The sequence below is a fragment of the Melospiza georgiana genome, chromosome 19 (assembly GCF_028018845.1).
Source record: "Melospiza georgiana isolate bMelGeo1 chromosome 19, bMelGeo1.pri, whole genome shotgun sequence".
Lineage (NCBI taxonomy): Eukaryota > Metazoa > Chordata > Aves > Passeriformes > Passerellidae > Melospiza > Melospiza georgiana.
The window spans coordinates 7233633-7258296 of NC_080448.1; the positions used below are offsets into that span (position 1 = coordinate 7233633).

The 24664-nt window shown below is 50.3% G+C and overlaps 1 protein-coding gene across 1 annotated transcript in view; it reads left to right on the forward strand.

The window, feature by feature from the left end:
• CUX1 (cut like homeobox 1) overlaps window positions 1-24402 on the forward strand; it is a 274393-nt gene extending 249991 nt beyond the window's left edge. The window contains exons 15-23 of the mRNA XM_058037677.1: window positions 11340-11476; window positions 12479-12545; window positions 13922-14034; window positions 14681-14797; window positions 16957-17040; window positions 17695-17751; window positions 19712-19792; window positions 22502-22566; window positions 22985-24402. Of these exons, the coding sequence (XP_057893660.1) occupies window positions 11340-11476; window positions 12479-12545; window positions 13922-14034; window positions 14681-14797; window positions 16957-17040; window positions 17695-17751; window positions 19712-19792; window positions 22502-22566; window positions 22985-23045 (782 nt within the window). The 3' untranslated portion in view covers window positions 23046-24402. The remainder of the gene's footprint in view (window positions 1-11339; window positions 11477-12478; window positions 12546-13921; window positions 14035-14680; window positions 14798-16956; window positions 17041-17694; window positions 17752-19711; window positions 19793-22501; window positions 22567-22984) is intronic.
• Window positions 24403-24664: the final 262 nt, after the last annotated feature.

Genomic DNA, 24664 nt, shown 5'->3' on the forward strand with positions numbered 1-24664 from the left:
AAAAGCTGGTCAAGGAAAAAAAAATATTAAAAAAAAAAAAGGCAAACTTGTGCAGCAGCAACTTTTGCTGGTGTGAGCTCTGGAAATCCACCTTGTGCTTTATGTGTGGCACACAGGGGTGGCTCAGTTGTGCTGCTGTGTCCAGACAGGCTTTTCCCTGGCCAGGTGGCCCTGGGGAGCAGCAGAGCAGCCCCAGATCCAGGCAGGAGAAGGATGGGCAGGCTCCAGCTGTGCCAATCCCCCTGGCATGGGCAGAGGGAAGGATGGGCAGGCTCCAGCTGTGCCATTCCCCTGGCATGGGCAGAGGGAAGGATGGGCAGGCTCCAGCTGTGCCAGTTTCCCATGGCATGGGCAGAGGGAAGGATGGGCAGGCTCCAGCTGTGCCATTCCCCTGGCATGGGCAGGAGAAGGATGGGCAGGCTCCAGCTGTGCCATTCCCCTGGTATGGGCAGGAGAAGGATGGGCAGGCTCCAGCTGTGCCATTCCCCCCATGGCATGGGCAGAGGGAAGGATGGGCAGGCTCCAGCTGTGCCAGTCCCCCCATGGCATGGGCAGAGGGAAGGATGGGCAGGCTCCAGCTGTGCCATTCCCCTGGCATGGGCAGAGGGAAGGATGGGCAGGCTCCAGCTGTGCCAGTCCCCTGGCATGGGCAGAGGGAAGGATGGGCAGGCTCCAGCTGTGCCAATCCCCCCTGGCATGGGCAGAGGGAAGGATGGGCGGGCTCCAGCTGTGCCATTCCCATGGCATGGGCAGAGGGAAGGATGGGCAGGCTCCAGCTGTGCCATTCCCATGGCATGGGCAGAAGGATGGGCAGGCTCCAGCTGTGCCAGTCCCCTGGCATGGGCAGAGGGAAGGTGCTGGGCCAGCTGCAGGGCACTTCTGTGGCTTGGGAAGCAAATTTGCACTTTGCCTTTCGAGGGTGTCCCACTTAAAGATAAAAAACCATCCGGCGAATTTCCCACATCAGGTTCTTTTTCCTTCTGGTGTAGTCCAAAAAGAAACTGAAAATGAGAGTAAAGAAAGCCCTAGTGTAATGTTGGATCAGCTCTGCCAAACAAAAGGTTTTTCCTCTTGGAATACTCTATGCATTTCTGTGGTGAAAAGCATTTTCTCCCATTCCTTGCTGGAAATGCTGTGAGAATGTCACACATACAAATTTGGACATTGATCCCAAAGCAGATGGAGGCTGGGGAGGGGGGGATGTTCTTTTTTTTTCTTTTTTTTTTCTTTTTTTTGTTTTTTAATTGTTTCCCTCATGTCCCTTTTCATTTTTATTTTGTTTTTAATTAAAAAATTAACTCTTTGCATTTGTGCAATAACTACTTGCCATGAGAATGGGCAGACCTTGGAAATGCCCCGACTACTAACACAGCACAAGATGAACTCGAACAGAAAGTGGTGTACTTTTTCCTGAGAACTTTTTTTTTTTTTTTTTTTTTAATAATAAGCTCAGTTTTTACCCCAGTGTATTGTGGTGTCTTACATTTTTAGCAGTATTTTATATTTTTTCTGTAACGCACTAAGTCTTAGATGTTTTTAGAGCTTGTTTGTTATATTCACAATCACGGATTTTAAAAAAGAAAAAAGAAAAAAAAAAAAAAAGATCCTCACAAAGACCCAATTGACCAAAAAAAAGAAAAAAAGTGTCATTTTTTTTGTACAAGTAGCTTTGAGAAGCCCACATTGTGTTGCTGTGACTCATCTTTTGTAACATTTTATTTCTTGGTATTTGTTTAAACATAAAAAAGTAAGAGTTTATCTGGCTGGCAGTGCAGGGCAGCGCTCCCTCGTCAGCAGAGGCATTGTTTCTGTCTTTGTTTGGTTTAGCCATAAAATGTTTGTTCTCAGCACTGTACAACGGTCCCTATATGATATGGAGAAGCAATATCACTGTATGAAACTCACACGATGTATTATTATTATTATTCACTAGCACCCTAGGTGTGATAATTGAAGTAAATATCTTTTATACAAACACAATTCCGTGTGGGCTGTCTTTTATTGAGGTGAGACCTGAGTCCAAGCAGCAAACATTTACATTGTGCTTCTGGTTTTGGTGATGATGCTTTGGTGGGATTTGTGTTTGGCCAGGGGAGGAAAATTTACTTTTTGTGTATCAGTTCCTGTGGGGAGTGTGTGTGTGGTTCCAGTATCTTAAATATTGAACTGTTAGATGTGCAAAATGCTCAGTGAAATCCAGTCAGTGTGAGGTGGGCACCCAGCTTTACAGACAGAAAATGCATATTTGGGGTCTGAGACTGCCAAGGGGAATTGTTTTGAGCACCACAGCAACATATCAACTAATTAAAAAGGAAAAAAAAGTCAGTTACCTGAGGTTGGAAATGCTTTAGTCTCAGAAATGAAAATGTCAAAGAATTTTCCCAGCTATTTGGCTCACTGTTTATTTTTACAGGTCCTTTACAGGAAAATAAATTCCTCCTTTAGTGCCTTATGGGATGTTCCTATAAATACTCTCAGTATTTACAGAGTGAGGAGCTTGGTAAGGAACAGATGCTGGAATCTGTCGGTGGGATTGTGTTTTCAAAAGCAGTGGAAGAAATCACTTTTTGGATGCTCTGGGTGTCAGGCAGAGGATGTGTGTGTGTGTGTCTGTGCTTACCTGGGTGCTCTCTTTCCCCTGCTCATGTCTGTTTTTTGTGAATTGAAGTTTATTTTGGGGCAATAACCTTGTTTTCCACCATCTCCTGCAGAACATCCCTGACACATTTCTCCCACCAGGCTCTCCTGAGCCCCCATTTGGAGTCTCCTGTGGAACAGGAGTTTTGGGGGGCCAGGTGGGATATTTGCTGTGGTTCTGTGCTGGAGAGCAAAGTCAGGCTGGGATTTCCCACCCCACTTTGCTCCATCTTGGTGTCCAGTCGTGTCTTTGCCATCTTCAGTTCTGCAGTTGTGGGGGAATTCTCCTCAAAATGTATTAAAATTGCTACTGAATGCCTTCATTTCATTACAAATGTGCATTTTCTCATTTTGAAGAATCTGACAGGTTGTTCCACAGGATGGAAAGCTTCATGGTTTAACACTTTTTTTTTTTTCCCCTTCTCTTTAATAACTAGTCCAACTGTTGATTGCTATAAATGGTATTATTGTGTATAATTTGACCATAATTTTTTTTAAAACCTGATGCTAAACAGCTAGACTTTTAAAATGCCATGCCTCAGGTAGGTTAATTTGTGTATTTGTAACCTGCACTCTCCTTCAGGTGGTATCAGCATGAAACTCCTAAAATGCCACAGGTGGTCATAGGCAAAGGGTGTGTTAAACTTGAGACAGCACTGCCCTGGAGAAGGCTCACAGCAGCTCACAATTTTGCATCTTGGGATAAAGCCAGGTGGTTCTCTCAAGCCTAAATCTCAAAAAGTTAATTCTGGGAAGTTAGGAAGGAAGGAAACCACAAGGAATCATCAGAGAGGTCAGGAGCAGGTATTTATGGCCTTCCATGGAGATAGTTGGATCTCCCACCATAACTTTATTGGGGCAGCCCGTCAAAAGAATGTCAAAATTCTCTTTTTTGGAAAAATTTTATGTTGTGTGTTCCCATAGACCTTTACTGGTTTGAACTGGGACATCAGTGGGAGTTCCTGCTGGGGCTGGATGGGTGAGGTTCGCATAGGAAATGTTGGAGGGATTTGCTGGATTGATGGGAAAAGTCCTTGTTTGTGGCATCCTTGGTGCAGGAGGGAGTTCACACCTCAGTGCCAAGGTTCTGCTCCACCACAGCGAGAGCCAGGTTGAGTTTCAGTGGGAAAAGGGATATTTTTCACATGTTCCACCAGGTAAGGAGCTGTGGGTGCTTCTGAGCCCCACTTCTCTCCATCTGGAAATGCTGTCATTTCCTCCTCAGCATTTCTGTTTTAATGGAAGTGGTGGAGGAATTGTGTACTTGCCAACAGAGGGCTTCAGAAAACATGATTTGATTACAGCACAGCATTTTATTTTCTTTTTGCTCCAAGCTATGGGGAACTGATAAGAAAATTCAAACTGTTTTCTTGAACTCTTCCAAGTTACCCATGTAATTATCTTAGTACCCTTGGAAATAATCCCTTCTTGTATGAAATCTCTCTCCTTACAGGGTGAATTTATTAAGCAGTGCTGGGTTTCTTTGCTGGGAGCTGTTTATTTTGGAGTGGCTGGGCCAGGAGGAAGGGGAAGGAGAAATCCTTCAAACCTTCCCTTCGCAGCAGGCCCTCAAAATGTGAAAAGGAAAGGGAGAAGAGCAGGGGAGGGAGAAGAAATCTCACCTAGCAGAGAAACCCAGAGAGGTGGGAGGGTGTGACCGTGCTCACAGGGGTCTGAGGATGAGGGGAGAGATGAGGATCTGACTCCATGTTTCAGATGGCTTGATTTGTTATTTTATGATATATATTATATTAAAACTATACTAAAAGAATAGAAGAAAAGGTTTCACCAGAAGGCTGGCTAAGAATAGAAAAAGAAGAAATTATAACAAAGACTTGTGGCTTGGACAGAGTCTGAGCCAGCTCCTTGTGATTGGCCATTAATTAGAAACAACCAACATGGGCCAATCACAGATGCACCTGTTGCATTCCACAGCAGCAGATAATCATTGTTTACATTTTGTTCCTGAGGCCTTTCAGCTTCCCAGGAGGAAAAATCCTAAGGAAAGGATTTTCCATAAAATGTGTCTGTGACAGGAGGGAGCCCCCAGAGAGCCATGGAATGGTTTGGGTTGGGTTGGGAGGGACCTTTAAAGGACACCTCCCACTGTCCCAGGCTGCTCCAAACCCCATCCAGCCTGGCCTTGGACACTCCAGGGGCAGCCACAGCTGCTCTGGGCACCCTGTGCCAGGGCCTGCCCACCCTCATCATAAAAAACCCAACTTCCTTAGAACTCACCTGAATCACCCTCTTTTAGTTGAAAACCATCCCCCCTTGTCCTGCCATGCTGCACTTTGGTGGCTCCTTCTCCCTTCCCCAAGAGCATTTTCCAAGCTGGCACTGAGGAGAGGGCAGCAGGAGCTCAGAATGATGCTGATGTTGGGATGAGCTTGGCAGTGGGGCTTTTCCTTGTGCTTCCTTTGCCACTTGGGCAGATAAGTCTCAAATGTTGTTCTCAGGGTGTTGGACATGGTCTGCTCTGTCCTTGTCCCAGTTTTCTCTTGTGTCTTTGGCAGCACATGGAAGTAAAACTGAGCAGGGCTGTTCTTGCTGCCTTCAGGGTGCCAATGCCATCCTTTGCTGTCTGGAGCTGCTCATCTTCTGAAGGTCCTTCCTTCATCCCTGAAGGACCTCTCTGATGGTCCTGATGTCTTCTCTTACAACTCTATCTGCAGAGGAACCTCATCTCTGCACTCCTGCAGCTTTTCCAAGCCTGGCACCTGTGCCTGGAGACAGGGAGATCAGGCTAGAACTTACAGATGGCTTTTAGAGTTGCCATCATTCCTCTCTTTCCATCCTCTCCTTGCTTTTTCTGCAGAGGATCTGATCAGGGAATGCCCTCCTGGCAGGTACAGATGGACCAGGACAGCCCAGAAGCAACATTGCAGCCTGAGATGATTCCCAGGTTAATAATCCAGGAATTCTGGCTACTCAGGAACTCTTGGAGCTGCCTGACCTTTCCTCCCTCCCTGGAGATTTCGACAAAAGTTGCTTTAAAAAGTCCCAAAATCCCAATTCCTTTGTGTTTCTGTTGCTTTGGTAAGATCTCTGGAGCACTTGGTCTTTATTTACTCTGGGGACATTTTTGGAGCAGTACAGTCCCTTTGAATGACACTGATTTTTCATTGCCTCGTGGGAGGTGAGATGCTCAGCTGGGCTTTTGCACTACAACCTTAATTTCTGAGCAGGTTTGCACCTCAGAGCCCACAGACAGAGGTCTGGTGACTTGTAGAAAGAAATCTTCCATCATTCCTTGCTCCCTGTCCTGTTCCTCAGCCTGCTGACAGCTCCCAGCAGTGGTGGCCCCAAGGAAAAGGCTTTGCATTAAGCTGAGGTGGGTTGAGTGACTCCCACACACCCTGGCCAGGCAGAAATGTTGTCCCTCAAATGTTGTCCCTCAAATGTTGTCCCTCACCATGAAAAGGTCAAGACAGAGCTGGAGCCATCAAGCTGTGCAATGGTGAAAGGCCTCTGACAACCTCCCTGTTGCAGGAAGGGTTTTGGCTCAGATCTTTCTGCCTTGGCATCTTCTCAGACCAAAAAAAGAAGGCAGAGAAAATCACTTTGTGCATGCAGGGCTGAATCTGCAGCCTTTGGATCGAGTGCTGCTCATCCCTGCAGCTACAAAGAGCAGGGTCAAGGTCGAGTCATCTCCCTTGATTCAAAGCAGGACTTTGGGCAATAACAGCCTTTTCCAGACTTCCTTCAAAGCCAAATGCCAAGTGTTTCAAGAGCCTGAAATTGGGCCTGAGTTTATGTGCAAACCTTGGGAGCTCTGGCATCAGGCAGAGCCGGAGGTAAGACTTTGTTGGCTTGGAAAGGCTCCTGCAGAGCAGTGCCAAGAAGTCTTGGCACGTTTTGTTCATGGGGAAGAGCAATGATTTCAACTCAGATGTAACTGTCCAGCATGGGGAAAGGTGAAAGAGCTGGGAAAAGCAAAGGTTCCGTGGCAGACCCAGTTTCCTGCTCCTTCCTTTGGCTCCTGCTCCTCGCCCTGGCACTCTCAGACACCCCTGTTTGTGTTGAGTGAGTCTCCAGCTTTGAGCCTCGGTGCCAAGGCACTCCAAGGTTTGCTTATCTCACCATCATCTTCCTTCCAGTCAGTAAAATAGACTTCAAACCTTTGAAGTAGTGGCTTTCAGTGCACTTCAGTTGACTTTTCAAAGAGAGCGTGCCACATCACTTCTCAGCTTGTTTTCTTTTCTTTTTTTTTTACAATTATGTAAATTCAGGGAGGCCAGACAGTAAATGGAGGGAGATTAAACAGTTCCACGAGGCAAATCAGGGTGTGAACTTGCAGAGCATCAGCTAATTTGCCATAGCTGCCCATGTGTGTGCTCCCAGCCCTATCCCTTCAGCTACAGCACTCACCTCTCATTTCCTCGGGGCTCTGAGGATCCTCATGAGCAGTTTCCCTGGTCCCATGGATGTGCAGCAAGTTCCAGCCTATCTCACCCCAAGGTGATTTATTCATCTGTCTGTATCCTCAGTAATCAAGCCACCATCTTATGGAAAGATTGCCTCTCATTTATTTATGTCTGGCCTTATAACTTCAAACTAAGTTGCTAGTATGTCTTAATTCTCTCCATCTGTGAAAACAGATGCTGTTTATTTTGGATGATTTGCCAGGGGAGCCCAGTTGCTGGGGCCTGTTCCAGGAGTCAGAGTTGCTGTTGCTGTGTGGCAGCTCTGGCTCTGGGCACTCCTGATGAGCTCCTGCATCTGCCAGGCTCTGCCCACCAGCCTGGGCACTCCAGGAATGTTCTCTTAATAATCACTTCAAGGGTTTAACCTGCAGCTTTGGAATGGCAAGGGACTGACTGGGCTGTTCACAAGTGTAAGACTCGTGTCAGTGTTTTATTCTCATTTTGGGTTTTGTTTCTTCACTGTGTCCCTCCCACCACATGGCCTGTCCATACAGGTCCTTGATGTTATTTCCTGAAATATCCATCCCCCCTTGGGCACACAGAATTCCCAGAAAAGGCATTTCTATAGAGCATTTTCTTTGAGCAAAGGCTCTTTCTGAGGATTCATTCAGAGTTTGGCAGGGTATCATAGAATTATTAAATGGTTTGGGTTGGAAGGGAACCTTTACCATCACCAGGCCCAACCCCTTGCCATGGGCAGAGACAAATCCCACTGGGCCAGGTTGCTCAGAGCCCCTTCCAGCCCTCAGCGCTTTCAGGGGTGGGAACAGTCCAGTCCCAGCTTCTGATTTTCTGTGCACCACAAAGGGAACCAGCCCTGTCTGTGCCAGAGTGGCCCCAGAGCCTCTGCCAGTGTGGGCTGCCCCGTCCCTGCCCTTCTGCTCTGTTCTTCACAAGGCCATGGCAATGCCAGGCCTGGCTTTTAAACCCCACAGCTGGCAGAGTTTGAGGCTAAAGCTACTTGCTTTAAAACCCATTTTCCCCAGGACTTCACCTTCTTTGTCCCATTCCCTTCTGCAGTCGCTCTTCTCTTCCCTTTGAGGTATTTGCACATCAGAGGGGTCAGAGCAGGGCTCAGCAGCTCGGGGAGCACAAAGGCAGGTTCCTTTTGCTGGATCCAGTGCCTGAGCTGCCCTGCTCTGGCACAGCCCTGCTCCTGCTGCTGCAGGTGAAGAGTGGCTGGCACAGAAGTGCTGAGCCCGCGGGTGGCCACGGCCCCTGTGAAAAGGGGAAAGTTATGATTAAAAATAAAACCCCAAAATCCAGCTGTGAGGAGTGACACTGACAGGGAGATGAGAGGGAAGCTCTGTTTGGTTGCTTTCAGTGTCAGACACTGCTCCAGCCTTTTCTGTTTCCATGGATGGTGTCAGGGCCAAGGCCGAGGGAAATGGGAGGAAAGGAAAGGAAAGGAAAGGAAAGGAAAGGAAAGGAAAGGAAAGGAAAGGAAAGGAAAGGAAAGGAAAGGAAAGGAAAGGAAAGGAAAGGAAAGGAAAGGAAAGGAAAGGAAAGGAAAGGAAAGGAAAGGAAAGGAAAGGAAAGGAAAGGAAAGGAAAGGAAAGGAAAGGAAAGGAAAAAGGAAAGGAAAAAGGAAAAAGGAAAGGAAGGGGGAAAGGAAAGGGAAAGGGGAAAGGATCCCTTTAAAACCGAGAGCTTTGGTGACCCTTTTTTCTCTTAAATTGGAAAAAGCTCAGTCCCTGTAACTCAGAAGCCAAAAGGATCATTTAAGAGAGAGGTGCAGGAGCTGGGTCTCCTCCTGCAGGCTCCAAGCTCAGCTCTGCAGGGGATTTTGGGCAGGGTGGGAGGCCAGGGAACAATTCCTGCCCCAGGTAAGCTCCTGGTGGGATGAACCTTGGGCAGGATGCTCAGCAGAGCCTCGTGCAGAATTGAGCCCCCAGCCCATGTTTGGCCAGCAATAATTCCCAATTACATTTTAATGCCATTTTAAAAGACAGCCAATTGAGGGAAGAGGTTTTCTCCTTTCCAAATCTTGTTGATGCAAATATTTTGCATCAGGCCACCCATGTTTTGGAGCAGGCAGGGATTCCCCATTCCTGGAGAAACACTGACCTCCAGTGGGATGTGCCTTTAGCACAACTTCTGCTCCATCCTGAGTCTTTTATTGGGGGCTCTAAAATGTAAATATGCACAGAGGGAAGAAATAAATCCATGTGTTGTGTTCAAAGCAATGCCACCTCTCTTTCCCTGCAGTGAGGCTTGGTGCTTCTGAATAACATGGGGAGAGGAATGGCTTTAAACTGAAGGAAATTTATCCAATCTAAGTTTAGATTGGAAAGGAATTATTCCCTGTGAGGGTGGGGAGACCCAAAGCAGATGTGGCTGCCCCTGGATCCCTGGCAGTGCCCAAAGCCAGGTTGGACAGGGATTGGAGCAGTCTGGGACAGTGGAAGGTGCCCCTGCCATGGCAGGGGGTGAAATGAAAGGGGCTCTGAGATTCCATTACACCAACACAGTAATTGTCTTTCTTATTGTTTAGCTTAAAAAGACCTTTAGGATCACCCTTACTCCATCACTGCCATGTCCCCAGGTGCCACATCTACCAAAAGAGGGGAATTTGCACCAGCCAAGCCCCTGATTCCTGGGAAAGCAGTGTCCCTGTGGGCATCACTGAGCCTCCATCACTGCTGCTCTTATCCCAGCCCTGTGGCCAGGGCATCCCTCCCTGTGCAAGGAGCTCCCTCCACAGCTGGTTTCTGGCTCTGTGGAGCATTTCCCAGCCTGGCAGGACTGGGAGGGCAGGAACTGAGCTGTGCACACATTGCACCCCTTGTCTGAAGGCTCACAGAGGGCAGGAGCCCTGAGGACATGAGGACAGCCTGCCATTGCAGCAACCCCTGCACTTCTTGCTCCCTGGCTGTTGATAAATGAGGAAATCTTTTTGCCTTCCAGCTGTCTGGAAATTAGGGGAATAATTACAACAGAATTATCAGGGAGGGACTGGAACAGATGGGACCCGAGCTCTGACCCACCTGGAGATCCAGGCACAGAGGGATGGATCCTGCATCCCCACAGTGGAGGAGCTGGCAGTGCAAAACTCCAGCTCTGAACCTGGAGCTGAGCAGGTTTGCCAGCCAGGGAGAGCCCAGACACTGCTGGCAGCCAGGGGAAAGGTGAACCAGGTCGAGTTCTGCTGCAGGACAGTTTTGGGATGGATTTGCCAATGGAACACAGGGCCTGCCCTGCGGGGCTGCAGCTTCACTGCTCCACATCTGGGCTCATCTGGGGTTATGTGAGGGGAACAAGAGGTTTTTGTTGTTTTTGTTTTGCTCCTGGAGCATTCCAGCAGTGCCTGTTGTGGTTTAGGGTGTGGGTTTTACTCTGGGGGGCAGCTGGGAACAGAGAGGGATCCTTTGTACAGGCCTGGCAGAGCGGGAACGCCGGGGGCTGCAGGGCCCAGCCCGCGCCTGGGGCAGGACTGATCCCCCCGAGCCCCTCCTGGGGGGTCCCCACCCTGCCCCAGGCCCCTGCTCCACCACCTGCCCTGTGAGAGCCTCTGCCAGCCCCGGGGCAGCCTCTTCCATCCCCTCTTCCATCCCCTCTTCCATCCCCCCTTCCCTCCCCTTTCCTGTGCACACCAGGCCTGGGATCAGCTCATGGGCTCAGCTCCCTGAACCCTCTCCAGTGCCCCCACTCTGCCTCCCAGGGCACCAAAAACACCTGGGTGATGCCTCTGAACAGCCGTGCCAGGGCTGGCAGCTGCCTCTCGCACTGGGAGGTGGCACTGGGACTGTGCCCAGCCCAGGCATCCCCAGAATAAATTAACAACATCACACTACTCCAGACACGTATTAAAAATGCTACTGAATGCCTTCATTTCAAGGCAAATGTGCATTTGCTCATTTTGAAGCATCTGACAGGTTGTTCTACAGGATGGAAAGGTTCGTGGTTTAACATTTTTTTATTTTTCCCCTTCTCTTTAATAACTAGTCCAACTGCTGATGTAAGCAAGCACTGCGTGCTCACAGCAGTAAAAGCCACCACAAGATAGTTTAAAACCTACCCTGTGTCTCATCCTGCTACCCATAACACCACCCTAAGCCTTAAAAAACAAGTCCTTTAAAAGCATAACACCCCTAAAAACATGAAATCAAACGATAAAGCTCTTGGAGTGAGCAGGGCCTGCTGCTGTGGTGCCAGCCATGAGCACAGAGCAGGGTGCTGCCCTGAGCTGCTCTGAGCTCCTCAGGTGGGGATTCTGAGCACTTTGGTGTCCCCTGGCTCGGCTGGGGTCGGTGACAGCCCTGCTCTGTTTTGCAGTGCGCTGTGCCGAGCTGCAGATCCAGCTGACCGAGGCTGTGGCCAGCCTGGCTGCCCAGAAGGAGCTCGTGGCCAAGCTGGAGCACGACCTGAGCACCATCCAGGCCCTGTCTGCTGTGCCACGCCCCGAGGCTGAGGTACCACGGCCCTGGGTACAGGGCTCTGAGCATCCCCAGGGGCAGGGGACAGTGCCCACCTCCTCTTGGTCTCACTTTTTGGGTGGTGGTGGTGGTGGTTATTATTATTATTATCATCATCATCATCATCATCATCATTATTATTTCTTACTCCTATATTTATCATTTCTCATTTATCATTATTAATAATTCTTAATATTCATTATAATAATTATTTATGCTTAATTACTAATTTTACTATTATTAATTATTATTCATCCCCTTCCTTTTCTTACTGACAATTCACCCAGCAGAGATGGGTGCATCTCCCCTCCGCCCCATGGGGGCATGGGAGAGTGTTCACCTCCTCTTGTTTTCAGTTTCTGGGGGATTTTTGGTGGTTGTTATTATTAGTAGCAGTAGTAGTAGTAGCAGTAGTAGTAGCAGTAGTAGTAGTAGTATATATTTATTATCATTATTTATTCTTAATTACTACATTGTTATTCATTATTATTGATATTTATTATTATAATTATTTATATCCTCTTCATTACTACTTCTTTATTACTATTATTATTATTATTATTATAGTATAATTTCATTATTAGTTATTTTTAAATTAGTATTATTCATCAATTATTAATATTGTTATCATTACCAATTTCTGGTTATTATCATTACCAATTATTTTTATCTTTATTAATGATTCTAAATGTTATTATTATTATTACTAGTAGTAGTAGTAGTTTATTTGTTTATTTGTTTATTTATTTATTCCTTTTCTTTCTGACAATTCACCCAGCAGAGATGGGTGCCATGGGGAGGTGCTGGCATGGGAGGGGGTGGCACCAGGGGCACCCAGGGACCCTCCAGCCCTTCCTGGGCAAGGCTGGGGTTTGAGGTGGAGCCCCAGCCCCTCATCCCTGCAGAGAGCCTGCCCAGCAGGGCCCAGGAGGGGCTGCTCTGCCCAGGCCCCTTTGGCAGGGTGGGAAATGTTGAATTTCTGCTGTTTGTGCTGCCCAGGGTGCCCCAACCCCGGGGCTGGAGCGGATCCCCGAGCCCATCAAGGAGGCCACGGCGCAGTTCTACGGTGAGGGGGCGGCCAGGCTGGGCTGGGACGTGTGGGGGGATGGAATGTGAGGAAATAAAGATGGTGTAGAAAGTGATCTTACCCCTAAGGAGTTGCAGCTGGGCCAATGATCAAAGATTAGGAGCAGGCCTGGCTTGAACAGGCCACAGCTGTGACCAGTGAGAAGAAGATGCTATAAAAGAGTGGGGTGGGTGGTTGGGAAGGGAACTGGGGTCAGTGGCTGCTTTGTGAAGAAGGAAGAGTCAGTGTTCTGAGGAGCTGCCCACGAGAAACACCGAGAAGGTATGAGGCCCTTACAATAAGGAGACAACAATGTGGAACCTTTGTAATAAATATAATGACAACAGGGACACCCTACCATGGGCAGGGATGTCACCTCTCCAGGGATGGCAGCTCCTGAGCCATCCCTGCTCACGGTGGCTCCCACTGGGGCATTCTCCATGCTGGGCAGGGTTTGCCCATCTGTTGTGTCCTCCTGGGGTGCAGCAGGCACTGCCAGGCCTGGTGAGCCCAGGCTGAGCCCAACACCCTCAGCTCTGTGCTCTGCTCTTCCCACGCCAAACCCCTCCAGAGCCAGAGTGAAACATTTTCCTGTACATCAGCCTGCACTGAGGTCTGCAGGAGAAAATGAATCAAAAAAAAATAACAGCTCCTTGCTCCTCTGGGGGAAAAAAATTCCTTTCTTTTTTTTTCCCTATTTTTTCCTGTTTTTTTTTTTTTTTTGTTTGTTTGTTTGTTTTGAAAGGTTTTGAAAACACAAGATAAACACTATCACAGCAACAGCCCCACCAAGCTAAACAACCTGCAGCCACCCATCCTGCTCTGTGAATAACTGCTCAGTTGCTCAGTACAGCTGGTTGAGTCATGGCCTTGGGGACACATTTCTGCTTGGCTGTCAGTGCCACTGCCAGGAAGGAAGAGCAGGCAGGGAATGGCCACAGCCCCACAGAGTCCCGTCAAGGGGGGCAGCCCATGTGGAACACCCAAAAAATGGGGTCCAGGGCATAGAAATGGGGTCCTGGGCATAGCAAGCTACTGGTGGATGAGGGGTCAGGGTAGGGGAGAGAGGATTGTGGCTCTGGGGTTTTATTTTAATGCTGCAGCAGCAGCCAGAGGAGAGAGTCTGGCAGGGATGGGGAGGGAAAGACAGCCATGGGTTGCACCAAACAATGCAATTGGTTTTCCTGTCCCCTTTGAGGATGAGTCCTCAAAAATAAATTTAAAAAATTAAATATAGATAAATAACAGTCATGCTGTAATATCTGGGGTTGATTTGGGTGTCCCCAGGGTCCCACAGCAGAAGGACCTTGAGCACACCCCTGGGGTGGGTGGTGGGCATCTGCCAGGTCATGTCTCAGACCAAACCTCGTCCACAGGTCACCCTGCACCCCCTGGCACCCCATTCGCTGAGGGCCAGGTGGACTCGCTGCTCTCCATCATCTCCAGCCAGAGGGAACGCTTCAGGGCCAAGAACCAGGAGCTGGAGGGGGTGAGGAGCCTGCTGGGGGGCTGGGGGGCTGCAGGGGCCCAGCCTGGGCTGGAGGCTCTGATGGCCTGCAGGGAGCTCTGTGCCAGGCCAAAGGAAAACACATCCTGATGTGGGCAGCAGCAAACCCTGCCCCAGCCTGTCCGTGCTGCTGCAGCTCCAGGACAGCTCCAAACCCTAACCCATTTATCCCTCTGTCCCTGTGTCCCTCTGTCCCTGTGCAAACCCTGCCCCAGCCTGTCTGTGCTGCTGCAGCTCCAGGACAGCTCCAAACCCAAACCCATTTATCCCTCTGTCCCTGTGCTCCTGGCACAGTGTTTGGGGGTGCCATGGAGAAAGCACACATAGAATACATTCTGGGGTAACACATTGAAGTAGAGCACAAAATAACCTTTTCCAAGCTGTTTGGTTGTGCCTGCACCTTCTGTGGGAGCCACAGCCCATCCCAAAGCCCCCTCAGCCACCTTGGCTACCCCAGCCCTTCTTGGGCAGGACTGGGAGCCCCTTCTGCCACACTGGGACAGTTTTAATTAGGGAGCAGTTTGAGTTCAAAGCCAGAGGGGTTTGATTCCTGGGCTGAAGGGGACTGAGCCCTGTCAGGGTCCCATTGTCCCCCCTGTCAGGGTCCCATTGTCCCCTCACCCTGCAGGAGAACAGGATGCTGCAGCACACGGTGCACGCCCTGCAGAGCGAGCTGGACACCCTCAGGGCTGACAACATCAAGCTCTATGAGAAGATCAAGTTCCTGCAGAGCTACCCTGGCCGGGTGAGTGTCCACCTGTCTGTCTGTCTGTCTGTCTCTCTTCAGGCTGGGCTCACACAGCAGGCAGCCCCCAGACACAGAAATTGCACATTTCCAATGTGCAGCTTGCATGGGAGTTGGGGATAATGGGGGTGGGAAAGGTTCTCCCTGCCAGGAGGGCAGTGTAGAACTGTGCTGAGGAATCTTATGACATCTTCAATGCCAGAAACCCAAATTTCCTCCCTAAGTGAGCTGCTACACCCCCCTCTGATGCTCACTGCTGGCAGGTGGGGATAATTCTGCCTGACCAAAAAATTGGGACCTCCTGCAATAAACCCCTGCAGCAGAGCCTGGAAAATAATTCATCCTGTCCCTCTTCTTGTACCCAGCAGAGAGAGCTGCTCCCTGAGCAGCCAGAAGACAAAAGAGAAGGAACCAGCCCAAAATCATCCCAGTAATGCCAGGAGAAGGCTGGGAAGGGGGACCAGACTTTGCTGCAGCCTGCTCTGCTCATGCTGTGTCCCTGGGGGTTTGCAGGAGGCTCAGGCTCATTTCCACTGCCAGCCCTTCCCTGTCAGAGCCAGGCTCTGCTGGCCTCGGGCTTTCCTTGGAAATGCCACTCACAGAGGGGACACCCATTCCCTGCCATCCTTCCCCCCTTCCTGTGCTGCCTGCACTGATCTGTTTTGTTGAGGGATATTTTAATAGCATTTGGTGCTGGGAAACTCCTGCAGCTCGAGGGACCTTATTTGGTGCCTCTCTTTATGTGCCCGTGATGACGCCTGGTCGTCCCCTCTGACATTTTTTCCCCTTTCTCCTGTGGAATATCATCTCCATGTTTATCCTCTGCCACAAGGCAACCCCTGAATGCCATTGCCATGAGCTAAAGAGCAAAGCCCTCCGTGGCAGCGTGGCAGGGGATTGCATAATTCACCCCCTAATGGGACATGTGACACGTTAAAAATACTCAGCAGAGATCACGGCACTGGCCAGGCTGGGGCAGCTCCTCGCCCCTAAATCGGGCTCTGGGCTCATCACACTGACCCCAGGGTCGGGTTGCAGCGTGTGAGGCCTTACTAAAGGTTTACACAGAGGTGTAACAACCAGCAATGGGAGCAGGCAGGGCTCTCTGCAGGAGGAACTGGTCCAGAAAGGCCTTGGGGAGTGCAGAGCAAGGGGTGCCGTGCTGGGACAGGGAATCAGCACTGGAGCAAGGATCCTGCAGCATGGGCTCTTCCCAGGCTGGGTTTGGGCAGGAATGATGTGGAATTTGCAGCTCCTGCAGAGCTGGAGGAGCAAATTCCACAATGAGAGTGTAGGGGGATGCAGTAAGGGTAAGTGAAGGTGGTATAGAATGTAATCTTATCCCCCAAAGAGTTGCAGCTGAACCAATTACTAAAGGTTAGGAACAAGCCTGATGTTAACAGGCCACACCTGTAGCCAGTAAGAACAGTGGTATAAAAGAGTGGATTGGTGGGATCTGGAGTCAGATGGCTGCTGCAAGGACCAGGAACAGTCAGTGCTTAGAGGAGCTGCCTACCAGAAACATTGAGGAGGTACAAAACTGGTGATATGGAATCCTTGCACCATAATGATAATAGAACTCTTGAGATATAAGACAACACTGGAGGAAGGAGGAGCAGGGAGGCTGCAGGAGCATCCTTGGGCTCGCTGCAGCTGAGGCTGTGTAAGGGGAATTATACAGGAGAAGCATAAAATCCATCCTGTCAGGACCCACCCAAATATTTCCCTTCTTTCAAGGCGTTTTCTTCATTTTCCTTGCCCTTTTCCCAGCCTTTAACAGCTCTGTGTTTGAACCATGATTTCCTCCTCCTAAACCTCTGTCTCCCTCCTGCCTGGCCCAGCAGCAGAGGAATTCAGGGTGGGGTTTGCAGCAGCCTAGGTGAGCTCTGTGGGGAGGACACAGGTGGCAATTATTTCATAGAAAGAGCCCAAAATACTGAGACAAACCAACCTCAAAGCATTCCATAATCCTATGAAGAAAGGACTTCATTCCACAGCTCCTGTTGTGCTTCTCCTTTCTGATGCTGTCAGCCCCATGGGTCAGCTCTGGGCTGTGCTGCTCCATCTTTTGGGGGTGTTTTCTCCCAAGTGGGGTGGCCCGGGGCTCTGTGCTTGTGCTGGGTGTCCCTGTGGCTCTGACCCTGCCTTTGCTCCCCCAGGGCAGCAGCAGGGATGACACGGAGCAGCGCTACTCCTCCCAGTACGAGGAACGCCTGGACCCCTTCTCCTCCTTCAGCAGGAAGGTATGAGAGGCTCCCAGCACCTCCCTCTGCACCAGCCCCTCTGTCATGGCCACGTGAACTCCAGGGAGCTCTGATAGAATGAAACACACTCAGATGTCCTTTGCTTCCGAAAGCAAAAACAAATAAATCAAAGTTACTGTGCCCCAATGGTGGCTGGGGGTGTGACAGTGTTCACAGGGGTCTGAGGATGAGGGAAGAGCTGAGGATCTGACTCCATGTTTCAGATGGCTTGAGTTATTATTTTATGATATATATTATATTAAAACTATACTAAAAGAATAGAAGAAAGGATTTCATCAGAAGGCTAGCTAAGAATAGAAAAAGAAAGAATGATAACAAAGGTTTGTGGCTCGGATTCTCTGTCCAAGCCAGCTGACTGTGATTGGCCATTAATTAGAAACAACCACATGAGACCAATCACAGATGCGCCTGTTGCATTCCACAGCAGCAGATAACCAATGTTTACATTTTATTCCTGAGGCCTCTCAGCTTCTCAGGAGGAAAAATCCTAAGGAAAGGATTTTTCATAAAAGATGACTGTGACATGGGGGTGAGGGGAAAATAGGACCATCCTGGGGCACACAGCTCCTTCCACGTTTTGCAAACCCCGAATTAACCCTCTGAACCTCAAAATCTTGTATGGTTTCCTTGTAGGAACGCCAGAGGAAGTACCTGAGCCTCAGTCCCTGGGACAAAGCCACGCTGAGCATGGTGAGTGGCTGCTGTGGGAGCTGGGGGGATTTCAGCCCAGTGCCTGCAGGGGAATGGGGCTCTGGGGCAGGGGAAGCATCCCTGCTGTCCTGGGCAGGGTGCAGAGCACACTGGCCATGCTGGAATTTGGGTTGGGAGCAATCCCTTCCCTCCCTCGCTGCCCAGGGCAGTGGTGGCATCACCATCCATGGGGCATTTCAAGGACAGGGACATGTGGCACCTGGGGACGGGGTTCAGTGCTGGGCTTGGCAGTGCTGGTTGGACTCAAGGATTTCTGAGGTATTTCCAATTTAGACAATTGTGATTCTATTCAATGATTCCCAGCACCTCTCCTCTGGTTTGTGACATGATGTGGGGCTCAGGGCTGCACCCCCAGCCAGGGCAAAGCCTCCTGCATAGAGGACACCCCCAGAGACCCCCAGCACCCCACACATGTGGGGAGGAGGAGTGTGAGGGGCTGCAGAGGGTCCAGGGAAGATCTCTGCTCCACACATTGGCTGCTCATTGCATTCTCCTTAAAAACCCCTTCCCAAGCCCTGAGCCTTCCTGCTCTGGCTCTCCCTTCCAAAAAAGCATCAGGGGAAATCCTGGGGGAGCTGTGGTGTCTGCAGCAGCAGAGGGTCCTTGCCTGAGCCACAGAGGTGATTGCTGCCCCTGCAGGCTGCCATCTCTTAGGGCAGAACTTGCTGAGCTAAAAATGTGGAAATTATTGAGGAAATCTGACTTCTAGTGGAATTTGTGGCATTAGCAGCAGGCTCAGGATGGGGTTTTGGCTGAGTTAACCCCCAGCTCTCCAGCACAAGGGAGGTGAACGTGGGGCTGCACAGAACACAGAGATATCCTGTAATAAAGGCAGAGCTGCAATTTGCATAAAAACCAAGCAAATGCCAACATGAATATGGATTGTGTGGCGTGCCAGCACCACGGAGAATTAATGAAAGGCATTCACACAAAAAAAAAAAAAACTGACTTAGGGGAGTTCTTCCTTGGGAATATTTAAGAACATAATCTTGTTTGTTCCAGCAGCCTCCGCCGTGGCCGTGAATAGCAAAGATGATTCCAGCCCGGAATGGGTTTGGTGGGAGATCTGTGGGTTTTAATGCCAGCTCTGGAAAGCCTGCCTGGTGTTTGGGGAATGTGCTTATGTCCATAATGAGTCCCTGGGTTACAGCAGGAATAAAGAGAGGCTGTGAGGGAGGGCAGGACCCGTCCTGTGCCAGCCACTCCTCTGATGCTCCTGATTTTGGTGCTTTTGGAGGGATGGGTGTGAAGGTTTTCCCACTGGGATTTGGTGTGGGGTGCCAAAAGGGCTCAGGCATCAGCAGGGTATGGCTGTGGCTCAGAAGCATCTCCAAAATGAGGGATGGATGGAGATTCATCCTGACCCCACAGGTTTCCAGCCTCCTGGGATGGAGAACAAACCCTTGGGGACAGAGCTCACAGAGCCACAGCCAAGGGACAGCAGGGCCCAGCTCTGGGAGCACCAGCACAGCCTTGGCTCCAGTGCCCTGCTCAGGAGGCAACGAGGGGATGCTGCAAATCACAAAGTTGTTTGAGCTCACGAATTAAAAATGTGCAAAGCTTAATTACTGCCAGGGCTTCTCTGAGGAGCAGGCACCGAGGCAGGGCTGGCACAGCAGCAGCAGGGAGAGCTGCTGGAGAGAGCTGGGCTGAATTGGCTCAGAATCAACCCCCAGAAGGGTTTCCAGTGGGGGAAAGCCCACACTGAACCCACCTTGGTTTGGGCACATTTGGGCTGAGAGCTGAGGCATTTGTGCAGCCACTCTGCAGGAGCATCACTGCTCAGAGCTGGGCACAAACACCACCTCCCTGCATGTCTGTGCAGGATCTGGCAGGAACAAGCTCCCAGTGCTGGCCAGGGTCTCTCCAGGGCTGTTTGGGGGAGCTGGTTCCCAGTGAGCCACATTAAACTGGGATTTTCCATTCTGCTCTCCCACAGGGACGGCTCATCCTGTCCAACAAGACCGCTCGGACCGTGGCCTTCTTCTACACCCTGCTCCTGCACTGCCTCGTGTTCCTGGTGAGGAAATGGCCCACAGGGGTGGACACTGAGATAAAACAGCCTGTGCTCCCCTCCAGGGGGAGTTTGGGCTGGTTTGAGATGCTGTGCCAAGCCAGAGCACTGCAGCTGCTGTGTTGGTGGCTCTGCAGGCCCAGAGGGGGACAAGGACATGCCAAGGGATGTCCCCTCGGCTTCACAGAGTGTCTTGGTTTGGAAAGACAGGAGTCTGCTAAAGAAGGCAGGAACCTCCCCTGAAATGGAGAATGTAAACCCTCCCCACCCCTCTGAATTGCTGTAAATTTTAAATTAAGGGGCTCTCAGGCAAAAAAATGGGAGCAGGAAATAGCAGTTCTTTAATAGGGAAAGGAAAAAAAAAATAAAAGATAAGATAAACAATGCAGTACACTAGAACAACACTGACAGAGTCAGAGCCCAACCTGACACCCTGTGGGTCAGGGTGTTGGTGGCAGTGCCATTGGAATTGTGGCTCAGCCCTCCTGCAGTGTCAGGGGTGGTTCTGCTGGAGCAGGGATCCTGTAGAGAAGGATGGATTCTTCCTCTGAAGATCCAGGGGAAGGAGAGGCAGCTGCTGTTCCTCTGGGGAATCCAGTGGAGAAGCCGTGCTGGTGTTCCAGAACCTCCAGATTATATCCATGTAGGAATGCTTGGCTCCTCCCTCTGGGCTCACATCTCCCAATGGGATGCTGTAGTTCTTATCAGCCATGCAGTGACGTTCAATGGCTGTTATCAGCAGATGTCCCCTCCCAGGGAGGAGTGATTGTGGTCACTCAAAGAGAGAGATAAGGCAAACTGCCCACCTGACAAAGATAATCTGCCATACAGATGGTAATGGAAAACATCTTGCATTGCAATCTTCAGCAACAGGGTGGAAATCCCACCCTGGGTGGGCACAGGCTTGCCCAAGGGCAGGAGCTGGGAGCTGTCTGTGTGCTCCTGTTGTTCCTGGGGTCAGCCATGGGGTCATGGTGGTGCCATGCCAGGAGTTTAATGTGTAACACGACAGAGGCCAAGCAAGCCTCTGCTCAGTGGGGAGCAAAATTTGTGTTAATTATGATGAATCTAATACCATAGGAGATTTTAGGAATAAAATGCACACCCCTGAGCCCACACTACCTGGTTCTAGACCATGTGGATCCTATTCCTGGGTGCATCCTTCACCTCCTGCCCAGTGGAGTTCATTTGCTGCCTCTCCAGGGATGAGCTCTGGCTCTCCCCGTGTTCCTGACATGCCCTGTGGCTCCATTTTTCTCTGGTTTTCAAGTTTTCCCATTAGGATTGAAAGCAGAGAGGTTTGGGAGGAGTGGAGGCTTTAGTCAGCCCAAATCTCCTGGGAGTTTGTCATAGTGCAAACCCCTCCTGTATCCTTGCACAGTTTCTGGGAGTTTATTTGTCATTTCAGGGAGGAAAAAAAAGCCAAACAAATCATCAATAATTAAACGAGGAAGTGAGATGAAAGCCAAATCAGAACAATATTTCTGTCCTGCTCTCAAAGTTATTTTGGTGAGGAAAGGAGCAAAGGAAATAAAAAGTTAAACATCATTAAACTTTAAAGCTCTAACCCAAAAAAAAAAAAAAAAAAAAAGGAAAATTCATAAATATTACATGGCTGGAATGATCTTACATCATCTAGACACAAAAGAGCCTGAAATCCAGCACTGCCTGGCTGGGGATGAGCTGTGTGTGCCACAGGGACTGGAGGAAGCCCCTGCTCCTCCATCCCCACAGTGGGAGTGACATCCTTGCCACTGATCCTGGGAGACTTCAATTAACTCAATTAACCCTGCTTTGGGTTTGCTGGTGGTTAGAGGGATTCCCTGGTGATAACAGCTTACAAATCCCCAAGGATACCAATCAGTTGGGGATGGGAGAGCTTCTCCCTCCTCCCACGCCCCAGCTCTGCCTCCTCAGACCTCGGCTCTGCGATGGGAACACAGAGGCACCAAGGTAAAAAGGAGCCCAGCCAAGCACTGACCTTCCTTAAGCTGTTCCAAAAATACCTCTCCATCCATGTGCAGCCCTGAGCCTTTTCCCAAACCACCCCAGCCACAGCAGCACTGTCCCAGTAAAAATAACCCACAGGGAAAGGTCATCCTGACCATCCTGAGGGCAGCCCCTGCAGCACACTGGGGTTCCCCACGCTGGTGACCACAGAGTCACAGTGTGGGTGGGAAGGGACATTAAAAATCCTCCAGTGCCATGGGCAGGGACCTTCCACTGTCCCAGGCTGCTCCAAATCTTGTCCTGCCTGGCCTTGGACACTGCCAGGGATCCAGGGGCAGCCACAGCTGCTCTGAGCACCCTGTGCCAGGGCCTGCCCACCCTCACAGGGAGGAATTCCTCCCTGACATCCCATCTAAACCTGTGAAGAATTCCTCCCTGACATCCCATCTAAACCTGGCAGGAATTCCTCCCTGATATCCCATCTAAACCTGGGAGGAATTCCTCCCTGATATCCCATCTAAACCTGGGAGGAATTCCTCCCTGACATCCCATCTAAACCTGGGAGGAATTCCTCCCTGATATCCCATCCAAACCTGCTCTCTCTCAGTCTGAAGCCATTCCTTTGTCCTGTCACTGCACACCCATGTCACAGGTGCCTCTCAGGATGGGCTGGCAGGGCTGGGCTGGCACAGGCTGCAGTGAGGAGGGGCTGGGATGGGATCAACCCATCCTAGAGCAGAGCTGATCCCATTCCTTCCCTTGCAGGTGCTCTACAAAACTGCCTGGAGTGAGAGCGTGGGCCGGGACTGCTCTGCCTTCTGTGCTAAGAAGTGAGTGATGACAGGGCTTGGCTGGTGGGGGGCTTGGTGGTCTGCAGCAGATTTTTTGGGTACCCCAGTGCTGGAAACAAGGCCAGGGAATTGGGCTTTAAACCCAGTGAGGGAAGGGGAGAGAAAAAGCTCACAGAACAGGGCAACCGCTTGTGTTCAGTTGGATGCTCTCCAAAGCCTCTCCTGCACAGGAGGAATCCTGATAAAGGTTTATAATAAAGGTTTATAAACATGATCCTGGAGACCTGGGGGGTGCCATGACTCCAGTTCCCTGCTGGCCATGGCTGGAGCAGAGCACAGTGCTTATCCTCAAGGAATGACCCCTTGGCATCGGTGCTGGGCTGCCCGAGCACCCTGGGGCACTGCCATAGCACCCTGGGGCTGGCTGCAGGTTAACATGGCTCTGCCCTCTCCCCAGGTATGCTGACCACCTGCACGAGTTCCACAGGAACGGGGACGTGGCTGGCATGTGGCAGTGACAGCTGGACACGGCGCCGGAGCTGTCCCTGCTGCTGTGCTGTGCTGTGCTTTGCTTTCTGCTTTGTAGGATGAAGGCAGTGATCCCCCCCACTCCCACCCACGAAATTAAAAACCTCATAATGATAAGAGAGAATCATTTTCCAGCCCTGAGAGCTGCAGCAGTTCCCATGCTTTCCTCAGAGAGCTCAGTCCTTAGCAGAACACGTGGAAAATGCAAGAGCAGAGGTTCCCCTCCTGCCAGACCCACATTTCTCTCCCTCCTGTCTGAAGCCCAGTGCAGCACTGGGTGGGCTAAATCTAGCCAGAAATGGGGAGGAGAGGCAGCCTCCTGAGCTTGCATTGTCAGGTGTTGTTGTGCTGTTTGAGAATTCCTGCTTTTCTCCAGCCCTGGGCATCTGCTGCCCATCCTGCTGGGCACTCACAGATGCCCTTCTTGACCTGGAGCCCTCAGTTTGGGAATAATTAGGAATATCTAGGACTCAAAGGGCATGAAGGGAGGTGCTGCTGGTCAGGCCTGACCTCACAGGGATGCTCCAGACTCTCCTTGCTGAGAGGTTTCTGCCTCTTAGGAAACCACAAGTCAAATCAAGCAATTGCTGGTGATGGGGTTTGCTGGGTGATGAGCACTGGGCTGCTAATTTGGGTTGATTTGGGGAGACAGAGGTGATAGGAGAAGCTCCAATTAAAAAGAGCAGGTCCCAGCAATCTCTCCTTCCTGCTGTGACCACATGGTGAGGGAAGGTATTGGCTTGTTAACGTGGCCCTCAATTAAAATTCCCCTCTGTAGACAGGAGAGCAGCATTGCTCCCAATTAATATTTCATTGCAGGTTCCCATCCATCCCCATTCCAGTAGCTGGGAGCCAGGGCCTCTAACAGAGCACACAGCAGGGAAAGGCCTCACATCTGCCACAGGCAGCCAGGGTTTATTTATAGGAGCTGTGGCCAATGGCAAAATGTAAAATACTCCTAAATTGAAGGGAGGGCTAAACCCTGAGGGACCAACCTGCACCTGTCCTGCTCAGCACAGGGAAAACTGAGCCCAAGTGGAAGGGAAGCAGTGAGGGGGTGATGCTGCCATGGCTGGGGCTCTCTGCACAAACCAATCCACTTCACTGGGGGAGATGAGCTTTAGCTGCCTGAAATCAGTAGATGGGAAACATGATCTAGGGAAGGGTGGGCTGCTTTTTGAGGCTTTGTTGGGAAGGTTAAAATTTGCTTTTTTTAGCAGCTGTATGTGGTGTCTTGGAATTGCAAAACTTCTGCAGCTATTCACACTTGTACTCCTCATAAATGACTTAAAATAGATGTCGAGTTCTGTTGGACAAGCGATAAAATAAACTTAGCCTTGCATTGACTGGGCTGGCTTTTGTGCTCTGTTTTTTTTTTTTTTTTTTTTTTTTTCTTGGACTTTTGATATTAAACAACTGAGAAATGTCCTGCTCCAGTCCAAGGGCAGAGTGTGCAGCTAATTTTAGAATCCCATTACAGCAGCTAAAGGCAGCGATGTCTCGCAGCGCCGCGGAGGGCAGGACCTCTGTCCCCATGTGCTGCACCACGTCCCAGCTGCCACCAGCACCAGCATCCCCGGGGCCTGAGGAAGCCCCTGGGGATGGAGGC